General features: G+C 27.7%; 1 protein-coding gene across 25 annotated transcripts in view; it reads right to left on the reverse strand.

Moving 5' to 3' along the window:
* The window catches only part of LOC129796454 (coiled-coil domain-containing protein AGAP005037), an 86,567-nt gene that overhangs the window by 4,130 nt on the left and 68,646 nt on the right, over positions 1 to 13,791 (reverse strand). For 15 of the 25 annotated variants that reach the window (XM_055838391.1, XM_055838389.1, XM_055838383.1 and 12 more), the window contains 8 exons: positions 13,586 to 13,746; positions 12,429 to 12,479; positions 12,120 to 12,185; positions 9,855 to 9,938; positions 8,049 to 8,111; positions 7,135 to 7,591; positions 5,271 to 5,453; positions 5,053 to 5,146 (listed from right to left, as the gene is read on the reverse strand). In XM_055838391.1, the coding sequence (XP_055694366.1) occupies positions 5,053 to 5,146; positions 5,271 to 5,453; positions 7,135 to 7,591; positions 8,049 to 8,111; positions 9,855 to 9,938; positions 12,120 to 12,185; positions 12,429 to 12,479; positions 13,586 to 13,746 (1,159 nt within the window). The remainder of the gene's footprint in view (positions 1 to 5,052; positions 5,147 to 5,270; positions 5,454 to 7,134; positions 7,592 to 8,048; positions 8,112 to 9,854; positions 9,939 to 12,119; positions 12,186 to 12,428; positions 12,480 to 13,585; positions 13,747 to 13,791) is intronic. The other 10 variants (XM_055838398.1, XM_055838393.1, XM_055838390.1 and 7 more) reach the window with 7 other exon arrangements.

Raw genomic sequence — 13,791 nt, forward strand, 5'->3', positions numbered from 1 at the left:
AGTACATTGATTTCTTTCTCTGTTTAACATATTTTTTAAACTTTTGATACAAGTTAGGATATAAGAAATAAGTAAAAGTTTTTTGGTAATTTAAATAGATATGAAAAGAAATTAATCAAGAAGTAAATCTTGAAAAAGTGTGGAGGATAAAAAACATCTCTTTAGCATTAAAAATCAAGATTTTATGATATGAACGAGTTTTAGGAATTGGCATTCAAAACTTGTATCATAAGTTTTCTTCATCAAACGTATATTTCAGAAGGTAAGTAGATAAATAGAGAAAGTCAAAGAAAAAGAGAATAAAAACATCTTTTTTGGTTGAATTTTATCACCCCCTCCTTTTTTGTGTTTGTCAAACATTTCCATTTGCATTGTCTAGACAAGAACGTATAAGACAGGATAAAGTGAAGCGTACAAGAAATAACGTCTTGTTCGTCTGTTTTAACGCTCCATTGAATTTTCACGTTAGCACATTACCCGTGAGGAGATAGACCATCATTCGCAACCATTAATCGCATCTTCTTTTCACGCTGCGACTACCTTATACACAGCTCTATTGTGAATATAAAATAGGTACTAAATTGCCCTTTAAACTTTTCCAAGAATCTGCATTTTCATTATACAACAGAGTTAATTTAAATTTTGGAGGAAAATAAAACAAAAAAAATTGTGTGAGATAAAAGGATTCTTGGAATTGGATTTAAATTGCAATTTAACAGCATTCAATAAAGTAAAATTTATATGCAATATAAATTGTCTTTGAGCATCTAAAAAAAACGTGCTTTCTAGCGCTCTTTATGCATTCACAAAGCAGACTATAAATTTATTGTAATTTTATAGAATGAAGTAAAGGAATTTATTCCATGTAATTTATGCAAAATTATCTCATTGTAGAATGCATGAGGAAAGAATGAAAAATTAAGCAAAATATTTATTAAGGGGGGCTAAGAAAGACCATCGAGTGTATAGAAAAAAGCTCAGATATTTTTCAAAGAAACAGTGCAGGTCTGAGAAAAAGTTGTAGAGCTGGAAAGTTTTGCTTTATCTCGTAGAAAAATTTAATAATTGGAGCTTTTTCTTTAAATTGTTCTTCTGGCAATTTCTCAGTTAGTATTATAAAATTTAAATATGTGATATGTGTGGAATTTACTTAACACAATGAGGTAATTTTTCAAAAATCAAAAAATGAATAAACTCCTTTCTTAAACAAAATTTAAAATTGATTAAAATAAATGAAATAGGTATTTCTCTCGCTGTAGTTCATTAATTTTTTTTTAAATACATTTTAATATTTTAGAGAATTTAGAAAAAAAAAGTTTCCATCAATTTTAAATTTCATTTTCAATATAATTTTAAATGTTTTTAGACAGTTTAAAAAATTTCATTTATTTTCTTCAATAAATTCATGCAGTTTTCTTTTTTTTTTACAGAAAGGACACTGTGCATAAAAATGTTTTTTTGCTCTAAACATTTTTTGCATAGTTTCCTTTTTATTCTATCGATAGTTTAAAATTACATAAAAATTCTCATATCAAGATTGATTATTTTACATGTGAATGAGTGAAAGAAATGTGAGGAAGAAAACTATAATTTTAACTTAAAGAAAAAGAAACACTAAATGGTGAAAAATTGTGATATAAAAGCGTTCCAATTTGTTGAAAAAAAGGGGTGTTTTAGAAAGAAAGTTCTTAGAAAAATTACAAAGCACAAATTCTCCCATATAGTAAGGTTTAATTTGATTAGTTATAGTATAAAAATGTTTCAACTTGGAATAATAAATGCTTAAATTTTATAATAGAAATATGTTTAAACTACATTTTTTAAAAATAATTAAAAAAATATAATTCAAATAAATATTATATAGTATTCAAATAAAATATATATTTACAATATATATCTACAACAATAATATTATAGAAATTTCAAAAGATATTTTATGCGAACTCTTCATAAGAATATTATTACAAAAAATATATTAAAAAAAATTATAAGAACATTAGCAAAGAAAATAATAATAATAGGAAATCAAATAAAATTAATTATCATTCAAAATACATTTAATATGTTTATAATATGGAATTTTAAGAATTCATAATAAAATTCTTAATTATATTCTTTATTTATTATTTAAAACTAAATATAGGTAATAAATGTAACAGTATAATCTCTTCGAGTTTCATTTCCAATGTACCTTACTATAAGGGGATTAATGTGACTCCTTTTTTTTTTGATCAGATAGAGAAAGGGGGCAATTTTTCATTACAAATCATACAGTACAAGAAACGAAAATTAATTCATTTTTGTTGCTAAAGAAGAAGAATAAATAATGAATATTTAAAAAAATGATATTTTTAATTTATTTTTCTTTTTTTTTTCATTTCACTTTTTGCTGTTCTCAAAATTAAATTCAAAAATATTTTAGAGTGATAAAAATTTTTGAAAGAAAAATAAATAACGTTCAGACTCTGTATAAAAAATTTAATTGATTATTAGTTATATTTTGTATATAAACCATTCCACATCGACATTAAACGCTTTTCCTATGTAATTTCCATAAAATATTATGTAATTTAATAGAAAAATTCGTGACAATTAGATAATTTTAAAGAAACATTCAATAGAAAAATTAATTAAAAAGAAAAAAATACAATAAAATAAAAATAAATAAATAGTGTTTCTTGTTAAAATTATATACATATATTGCGGAAAATTTGATAATGGAGAAGGTGAAGTAAATTTGCACAAAAATAAATACAAATAATATATTATTTAGCAAAAAAAAATTTTTTAAAGGATTATTTTTTCTAAACATAAAATAAATTGTATTGTGAACACTGGGAAAATTGTTTAATGTTTGTGTATTTGTGTAAAAATAGTAAAAAAAAAATGAAGAATAAAAAATGTAAACATAAAGAAAGTCTATAGATATCCGAATGATTTGAACGATAAATTTTTAAAATATATTTTATGAGAATTTACTCATTGATCGCCTCTTTGAAGTTAGAACTCCATCGCCAGTTGAACTATTCATTTTGCATGTAAACAGAAAAGATTGTAAGAAGTTTTAATGTCACACTTTGTTGCAAAAAACGGAAATCCGATAATTTTGTTTTTTTTTTATTGAAAAAGCCAATTTTTAATTGTCAAACTTGTGGAGGGTTTTTTTTCTGCAGAGTATTTTTCATGATGAAAAAAATTTTTAGTATCTATTCTTCTTTGTTATGTAAGTATTTTTTTTTTAAAAGAAAGTAGTTCTTGTTCATTTTGTATTAAATTTAATTAAAAATTTATTATATAGATGTTTTATATACAGAGATATTTATGGAAAATATTTTTTTCTTAATAATTTCCCTTTTTTAAATGTTTATTTTTAGCTTATGGGTCAACATCAAACATTAATTTATATATTTTTTTAATATAATAAAAAAAATATGAAACGTAAATTAAATAAAAAAAAAACAACTGAACGTGGGGTGGAGGAACACAACTTGCAGGATGAATATTGAATTAACTTACTATGTGATGTTGTTTGTTGTGGGAGGGAAATTGAAAGCTATTTTAAATTGATTTTTTTTAAAATAAATAAATCTATGTTTACATTTTTAAAGTTATTTATTTTCTAAAAGCTTTCAATATTAGGTTTTGCGGGTTTGCTTCGTGCTTTTACTTTTTTTTTAGAGACTACCTATTAAAATTCTCATGATCCAAAGAAAAATTAAAAGTTTTCGCTGGATGGTTGAAAACCCAATTCTATTTTAGTACCAGATGGAACTCTTTTGCAATATAATAGTGTTATTAAACCTTTACAGAATTTCACAAAATTTGAAATAAAATAGACCCCATAGACCCTAACTTTTCCAATAATTCTCTTACTGATAAAATAAATATAAATAAATCCATTTAAATCATTCTATAGTTTGGGAAAATCATTTTGGATATTTTAGAGAAAAATAGTTAAGCTTTTAAAAATTTAATTAGGTACATAACTATCATTCAATGCTTTCTAAAATGGAGAACTGTAAAATATTTTCATTATCGGGACTAGCTCTAGCTCAAAGCTTGTACCATATATACATATGTACTGCTCTTAAATTCTATTCATAGAATTTCATTTATGATTTTTTTTTAAATCTTTTGGATCATGTGATTTTGGTAGCATACTTATTAATGCGTGAAAAACATAATGAAAGTTGGTGTATTTTTGTAATGAAAAATAAATGATAAAATGGTTTTTCATATCCACAAAGTCACCCTAAAAGATCATTGGAAATGTACTTAAGAGTTTATGAAGATCACCATAACTATTTTAGTTAGGTAGGTATACAAAATTATTAAAATATTTTCAGGAAATTTAGACAATTTTTCATTTCTATCGTAGATTTAAAATACCAATTAAAAAAAATACGAACTAATATACAGATAAATTTGTAACACAAACAGTGATGAAGAGCTAAGAATATCTTTATGATTTTCTTTTAAATGATTTGTCTTTGTATTGTGAATGATGGTTGTATGGCAAAGAAAAAAGAAATTTTTATAAAGAAAATCTTTTACGATAAACAATGAATTGATGATTAATGTAGATGAATTCTGTTAAATAAAAAAATCATGCAGAGGGAATACGATCACACAAACAAATTAATTTTTGTTTTAATCACAGAATTTTCAAAAATTTTCAGTCATTGACGTCCAAATTTATAATTAAAAAAACCTATTTTTTACAATAATTCAATTTCATCTTAATTTTGAATGTCAATGACAATGAAAAAGCAATAAGAAAGGAATTTCAAAACTATGTTTTTTTTATTCTGGAAAATTTTGTAATACGAAACATAACATAACGCTCAACGAAATAACGATTATTAATTTTTAAATGCCAATACAAACATTTCTTTATATTTTCTCAATTTCTAAATAAAAAAGAATCAACGGAACAATTTTAAATTGATATTATCCGATATATATGGATAAGAAAAAGTTAACACGATTTGATAAATGTCGCACATTCTGAATAATAATACATTATGAAAAAATAATGATTACGAAAGCTACCTTATTCGTCGTCTGCACTTCAGTTGTTCGTGTTGTCTCTGGTGTATCCTGCTGGGGTTCAACACAAGTTCTTTGCTCCTGAACACTTGCCAACCTGAAATATCAAGAAAAACAGAAAAAAGTTAAAAATACTTTTCATATTTGAAAAAAAAAAAATAGAAAATTGATACGTTTTAACTCTTATGTTAGAAAATTTATTTGATGTGAAATAAGGAAACCTTTTTAGGGTAACGAGTGTTCCAGTGAGTTTCTTGCATCTCCTCAGTGCTGATTCGAGACGTTCTGGCTCCTCCTTGAGGAATTTCTCTTCACGCACCACTTTCTCCATTTCACTTGCCAATATATTCCGCAAACCATTCTGCAAACTTGGAAATCGCATCTTCAATTCCGCAACAGTTTTGCTGCAAAATTGCCGAACAAAGTTGCGATGAATATTGAGTATCAATCATATTCAAAATTAATAGTTATATTTTTCATAGATTGGAATATCAATATACGATTATTTATTGTTGCAAATCTTTCTGTTCGACATTCATTCTGCAATTTTTCATTAAATGTCTTATATATGTCATAAATTGAATTATTTCTGAAACATTTTGTACGTGTAGGGGAGACCGGGGTAAAAATAGTCATTTTGGAATTTTCAAATGCCAATTTCTCCCAAAATATAAATCGGAAAAATCGGAAAAAATTAGGGTGCAAAGCCTTACCAACCTATAATTTTTGACAGTAATTTGGAGGTTATCCGATCAGTACTTTAGGAGTTAAAAATAAAAAAAGTTTTTTGGCCCATTTCCCAAACTTTTGCGTATTGAGAAAAACGCGTTTTCCGAAGTTTTCCTTCAGCAATTTTCCAATCTGATAATTTTTCTCACTAGCTGGATTAGTGCAGAAAATGTTGCCAAGGTGTATTCTTCAATAACTTTTAATGATTTTTCTCTACAATTTTTTGAATCAAAACATACCCCTTGGGGCAGATCTAGTCATCCCATGTAAATCATATGGGAGATCGAAATTTTTGGCATATTTTCTATTCATTTGATGCAAAATGGCGTGTTTGAGAAAATCGCAAAATTCTCTGTTTTAGTGCGTATAAAAGTGAAATTCCTTGTCGCGGATCAAAAGGTGAGAAGTTTAGCTATCAACTACTATCAATCTCTCAGGTGGAAAATCATTGGAAATGTCGGAAAATTCGACCGACTTTATTTAGCCAACTGGTGACTATATTTACCCGCCGCGTTTAAAAATAGTCAGAAGCGGAAGGGTTTGGGAAAAGCTCGAAAACTCATATTTCCCGTGGAGATAGAGAAAAGTGGACTGAGACAAAGTTGTAGGCCAGGAAATTTCCTATAAGAATGACCTATCGAGGAAATTTTCTTGCCCTTGGGGAATCCTGCAAATAAGGATTTATGCAAATTGACTATTTTTACCCCGGTCTCCCCTACTATATATTGTATTTTGTTTATAAATTGAATAGATAGAATAGTTAAAATGATTTCAATGCATATAGACAGCATATTATTATGTGGTATAAGAAAATTTATGATTGTAAATCAATATTTCAGTTTTATGTTGCCACGGTACTTTTAAATCAAATCAACCCTTATATTCCCCCCCCCCCCCCCTCACCGCCTTTCTGCAGTTGCACTATTCTATTGTCATCATATTGAAGGAGAAAATATATATTTTTCCATTTTTCAATATAAAGCTATTGAGAAAATTCTTCAAGTTTCCATAGCTTCCAACATAAAGCAAATTTTTTTCACTCTACATAAATATCTGTTTTTTTTTTCACGCTGAACTGATTAGGTAATTTGAATTTTTGAATGAACCTATCAAAATCAGGTGAGGGATTGATTTTTCTAATTGAATATTTAAAAATCAACCTCTTATTCGATTTTGATCGTCTCACAAAATATTGGGAATAAAATAAATATAGAAAGATAATATAGAAAAATATACATAGAATGTGTTGAAAGCTTTGGCTAAAATCGTAAAATCAGAAAGGACAAAAGTTCTTATATACTTCAATTTTTAAATCCACGTTAGTTTTTTAAACAAAGAATTAAATTTGCTATTTACCTTGCACGACTTAGCACCAATGCCATATCCTCAACAGCTGCCATATTAACACGTGTCCTCCTGTTAATCACCTCCCCACGAAGACCCTCAACTGATGATTCCAAATCACTGAGATCCTTCTCAAGGCGCACCACTTCCTGTTTATAGAGTTCCTCATCGCGCGAAAGGCGCGTTTGATCTTGATCCCCTTGACCCCAGTACGCATTACTGCTGGCCAGTAGTGTTGCCCTAATTCGCATAAATGTATCCTTAATGTCCTCTCGTACGGCTAGAGCTTGTGCCTGTGACAAACGACGCAACGTTCGCATTTCAGTCCGCAAATCCTTTGCCTTCTTCTGCAGCCCACGCAAATGGTTGTACACTTCCGGAGCAAGGGCCAGGTCAGGACGATAATTGGGATGAGCATTGGCAACAGCAAGTGGCTTAGGTGGTGGCTGAGGCTTATTGCGATCACGTTCTTTGATGAATTCAAAATGGAAATGAGATTAAGGTAAAAAAATATGAATTAAAAAATTAACTTTTGTATCCTAAAATTACTTTTAAAAAGTTTTTTTTTCTTTTAATTAATCAGTATACAATGGTTTTTTTTTAATTAGTTGAAAAAGAAATTAAAAAATGTTAAATAAGTAGAAAAGAAATTTGGTGTGTTTGCATGCGGAAATCACTTGGAAAGATTCACAAAGTTCAAAATAAAAATGAAAAAGAAAATCAACAAATAACCACAACAGCAATCAATCGAGGCGTTAAGGGGGGTGAGATTTTGGTATTTTCTTTTACACAACAGGGATCATCTTGAATTTTTTTTGTGTGCTCTACTTTCGGATGTTCTGGATACGGGTCGGGAGGGCAGAGAGGCTCCTTCTTATACACAGTGTAGTTGGTTTTATTTTCTTGTATTTTTTCTAGGACATTACCTTGTGACGACGTTCTCGGGAGTGTTGAAGATTTTATGGCCGGTTTCGGCGGTTTAGAATCAGCTGAGAAGGAGAGCAGCATTTTGTTCAAGAAAATACAAGGTTTTGTTTTTTAAACCATCTTCTGTATCCACTTTAAATTTTCTTAATCTTTTTTTTAAATAATAATTTATCATCATTTTAAGTTGAATAAATTAAACAAATTATTTTTTTGCTACGTATTACATGTATTGTACACGCAAGGATAATAATAAAATAAATAAACAAAAAAAAGAGGATGTCCTTAAAGTGTTCTTTAAAATTTCTATAGAATAGATTGCAAATTATTGGGTTCTTGGTCCAAATGTGCAAGAAGAAAGTAAAGAAAATACTCCACACACAGTCACACACAACAGAGAAATAAAATATAATATTTTTTATATCCATATTGAAGCTTTTTTTTTTCAAATGCTGCAATTTTGGATATTATGTAGGTATTTAATGCCCCCATGAAGTTTCCTCTGCAAACATTTTCTTTATTTTCTTACAATTAGATTTTCAGTCAAACATTTATGGCCACTTTTACACATTAAAAATTATTCCAATTTTCAACTAAAAAGTTTCAAAAAAAAAATAGAAAGAAAATACTTTCGTGTTGCAAAATAATTTAAATGTGTCCTCTCATATTAGATAATCAATTTCTTAAGTCCTATTACATTTTTATGTACAACATAAACACAAGATATACATACATGTATATAACGTACAATACGCCTATAGAGTTTTTTTTTTATAAAACCAACAAAAAACGTTTTGCCATCAAAACATGCAATTCGTGAGGTTCACAGAACCAATAGAGTTATAATATGTTGCAAATTCTTGTTTTGTGTATTACATTTCATGCTCCAATTTGTATAAAAATGTGATTTAATTTTCGTGACATTCATCATAAATTGATATTTAGTAATTTTATCAAGAAATACACAAAAATACTCTGAATCAAAATATCCAAGACACGCAGTTCATTTAATTAGTCACTTAATTAAATAATAGACTTTTTTTGGATTATAAATCCAATAGCTGTTGTTTAATTAAGATTATAAATTCAATGAAATTTTTTTTACTTCGAAATAGAATGAAAGCTAACTTGAAACGGCAAAATGCTGTTAAAAATTAGTTACAAAATCTCTATTCCGAATAGGATACGCCATGATGTTGATGCTTCATGTAACAAAGAGCAAAATAAGTGAGTCAATTTAATTTTTTAGCCAAATATAAATTCTTTCATACCCCTGACTCATTTCTAGCCCAATTGTAAATGAAAAACAAAATTTGATAATAAATGGATTTTTTCCAATAAGACTTCTACACTACACTTCATATTGGTTTCAGAGGTCATAGCACATCTTCTCTCTTTTTTAAAAATAATATATACATATACATATCACATTTCCTTAATAGTAAATGTGATTCCTTTTCAAAAATAATACAACGTTTTGTAATTTTGTTTTTATTATGAAACAAAAAAACATAACTTATCTCTCTCAGCAGTTTATTTTAGCAAAATATGTGTCTGGGATATCTTGATTTCAGTATCAGAAATTAATCCAACAGAAAAATAACTTAAAAATGCACAAATATTAGAGATTAAAAATAAAATACACACTCTTGTGAGAAAAAAATATATATTATCTACATAATCACGACAAAATAAAATTTAAAAAAAAAACAGAGGTACGCAAATATTACAAATTTTCACACTAATAATTAAAAAAAATTATGGTAAAAACTTTCAAACTGCCGTAATTTTCAATGAGAGAGATTTACCGGGATGCTGTGGACTATGAGATTTTGGCACTCCCTGGATGTCATCACTGAATGACACTGACTTCTCAAATGATACTGATTTATCTGAAAGAAGATTGAAAATAATAACGAAAATAGTTTCATCGAAATTGAATTAACAATACTCTTCAATGAAGAAAAATATTTTATAAAAAGTAGAGAAGAAAGACCAACATATAATGAGAAGAAAAGAAATTTTAGAAAATGTACAGAGGACTTCTTGTGCGTTAAATGAAATCCTTTCTGTACATTTATTTTTTCAACATGTTCGTAATACAGAATTTTGTTGATTTTAGATTTTCTTAAATGAGTAAAAGCATTCATAATATTTTCATAATATTTTCAAGTAGGTTTAATTGTCTTGAATGCAAATTGCATAGATGGATTAATTTTCAATATCATTTGCAGATTAATTGAAGAGGAATTATATGTATAGTTTACTAATTCAAATATTTCTCCTTATGCTCACTGACAGCACTTGAAACTATCTATACTTGAAATTGATATGGTAATTGGAATGTAAAGTTTTGATAGAAGTTTATTAATTATCTAGCTATATTGTTCTCAAATACTTATGGTACCTACTTGTATTAAACTTATAAGGAGGTATAGGGTACAGGTTCATTTTCAGTGTATACAGTGAAGTCTCATAATACAGCCACTAATTCCTCTTTCAGACTTCTTTCAAAGCTCCTAATTCGGAAAGCTCAGAGATAGAGTCTAAAGCTTTCAAAGTATTTGACTCTTTAACTTCTTGTTGAAAGGAATTTTTTTTCCAATATGAAGCTATGAAGACATTCCATTTTTTTTAAAGTAAGAATGTGTTACAAAACTCCACTGTATTTAACAATTTATTAAAGTGGACAGAGTTTATAGAGAGGTCAAGTTATGATGAAGATATTGATCTGATTCCATTGCTATATATAAATATATTTAAATGTGAAGCAAGGATAAAGTGGAATTCGTTATTCTTTCTAATAAAACTAATTTATTTATTTTTTCTAGAATATAAAGCAAGATTTTGAATAATAGAATATTCTTTATTAAATAATTTTTGCTTAATTTTTAACTAAATCTGATTTTAAAATCGATTAGAAATGTAAGTTCTTAAAGAAATATTAGTTTTATAAAGCATAAGCTCTATGTTCACAAGTTCTACCTTTAATTGAATTCATTGAAATTTTCTTTTAGCCCTTGGAAAATTTATAATCTCAAAAGATTGTTTTTCTTCGATATTGAATTGATGGAACTTCTCTATTCAATCAGATGTAGAATTTATTACGAAAGGTTAAATAGATGTTAAATCTATGAGGCGATTGAAAAATTCAAATTGAGCATGGTGGCCAGCAAAATCCTCCAAGGGTTAAAACGTAATTTTTCTTTGTGTGTGAAGGAAGGAAGGTATGAAGCGTAGGACATTTCGACTTTTTTTTTTAAATTTCCTCTCTACTCCATCCTTTTAATATAGAAATGCAATTAGTTAAAATACAACTATATATATGCGGTGGAATTTCATTAACACCACTCGTGCGTGAACTTGTCATTCTCAATTAATTGAAAGTGATTGTTCAGTGCAAAAAAAATATTGTTTTTAATCGAATTTATCAAAGTGTTAATAAATTAATTATTAAACAGAATATCAAATTAGTTTGCATTTGCATATTTATGTGTTTTATGCTGCAAATCTTTTTTTTATAAAACTTTTGCCCACATACATACTTTGGTAGAAGCTAAAAGTCATGGTCCATGATATAGGTAATATATAAAATATATCTACTAGCAAAAAAAAACATTATTTTCACTACCAGAGAGAGTAAAAGTTTAAAAGTGCTATTTACATTTTTTTCACAGATGACTTTGTATTTTTTTTTTGGCTTTGAGAAAAGTCTCTGGTGCCAGACATTTTTTTCTATTATGTATATCATGAAATATGATATAAATTATTGAAGACAAAAGAAAGAATGTCTGAGTGAGGTGACATGCGACAGAGGGAATTTTCACTCAAAAATTTCTCTATAATAGAATAGAAAGTTTATTTTGTATATAAATTTTTATACAAAAAAAAGGAAATGAGAAGAAAAACAATATAAAAGTTGTTAGGATGTTTAGAATTGCGGAAAGCACATAAATACAGGAGATTATGTTTTTTGTTGGAAGGGAAATATACAGCGAAAGGGACAGTTAGAGCGTTTTCTTCAAAGATTTTTAAATTATTAAAATACTTTCTTGAGGTTAACTGACACTTACGACATGAAGTTCTGCCCAGCTTTGGCGGTTTTTCTCTAACATACGTATCATCCATCGTGCCGTTAGCTTGTTGGTCAAACAATCACGAATATTATAATATTTACACAGATATTCTACGTTTTTTTTTCAAGTACAAAAAAATAAAACGATAATTCATAAAAATGGCATAAATTTTTAAATGCCAATTTGTTATTTTTTTTAAAATTTATATTTCTTTTTTTTTTGTTAAAGAGCATTGTACCAATTTCGTGAAATGAAAAAAAAAAAATGAAAATGAAAATGAAAGATGTGTGCATTTTCTTCTCTAACCTGGTATGGAAGTAGAACTATTGCTTGAGTGCCCTTCAATCTCATCCGGAACTGTTTATTGTGATTGTTAGTATATTGTTTGTTAAGTGAGTGAACCACAGAGGAGAGAGTAAAAGAGAAAAAAACAAAAGACATCGTTTTACTAAATAGATTATAAAGAAGCAACTTTTCGTCTAATGCATTATATATATGAGTAGGTTAGCTAAAATCTTCGTTTTTTTCCCTTCATTCTGATAAATTACTCTTTTTTTTCTATATTTGATTTTGATTGCAAAGCTGAATTGGGGCTTGAAATTCATATTGAAAATTGAGTTTTCTTTACTAAAATATGTAAAAAAAAATCTTTCAATGACGAAGATTAAATGCTGCTTAAACCACCCACAGCAATTCAATCAATCTCACATGTAATTTGTCAGGTGAAGGATTTTGGCATCTTTTCACGCCGCACATCATGACTAACTAGAGTAATGTGGCGTTAAAACAATGGATGTGAAATGGTTTGAAAAAAAAGAAGGAATTTAGTATGATGAACAATCTCTTAACGCTCTTAGCATAATTGATATTGCCACAATTTTCATCTAACAACACACTCATATATAGAGAAAATTATAAATGACACAGACGCACAATGAGAACATCCAAAATAATCATCAATTATCTACTCATTTTCGACTTTTAGCGTGACTAATTAACAAATAATTAAATTTATCAACAGAGCAAATATGCTAAAATTTGCAATTACGTTGTTGCCGAAGAAACAACAAGGAAAAAAATATGTAATAACAACAGCATCGGTGATTACATGAGTGAGGGTGAAAATTGTTAGCTCAAAAAGCCAATAATTATATATTTTTTTACATTATATTATGCAATAGATATCAAATTCCTATTATGTATAATTTGTATCTAATATAAATACGTGAAATGTGTGACAGAAGAATCATACTAACTAATTTTATTTTGTTTCTATATATAGATGTAGCATAAAAATGTTGATTACTTTATTCCTGCACATTGTGGAACACTTTTGCCAATAATTTCTTACAAAAAATATTTATAAATTTTGTTATTCATCAATTTTATGGTTCCCTCAAACACGCAAGATCATTGATTTTAACATAGTTTGAGAAGAAAAGAGAAATTCAATAATAACTCACCACCTCTGCATTGTCCGGGAACATTCAAATATCCAGGTTGATTGATATTGGACATTGGGGCAATTTGTGGATTCTGATTGAGTGCCTTCTGGACTAGTCCAGTTAAATTGGCCAATTGACGTTCCATGTGCTCCACTCGAATTCTATGCAAATCTTCAGGTCTGAAATAACAAAAAAAAGAGCAGAAATCGTTATTTTAAATATGT

The sequence above is a fragment of the Lutzomyia longipalpis genome, chromosome 4, assembly GCF_024334085.1.
Source record: "Lutzomyia longipalpis isolate SR_M1_2022 chromosome 4, ASM2433408v1".
In the NCBI taxonomy this organism is placed as follows: domain Eukaryota; kingdom Metazoa; phylum Arthropoda; class Insecta; order Diptera; family Psychodidae; genus Lutzomyia; species Lutzomyia longipalpis.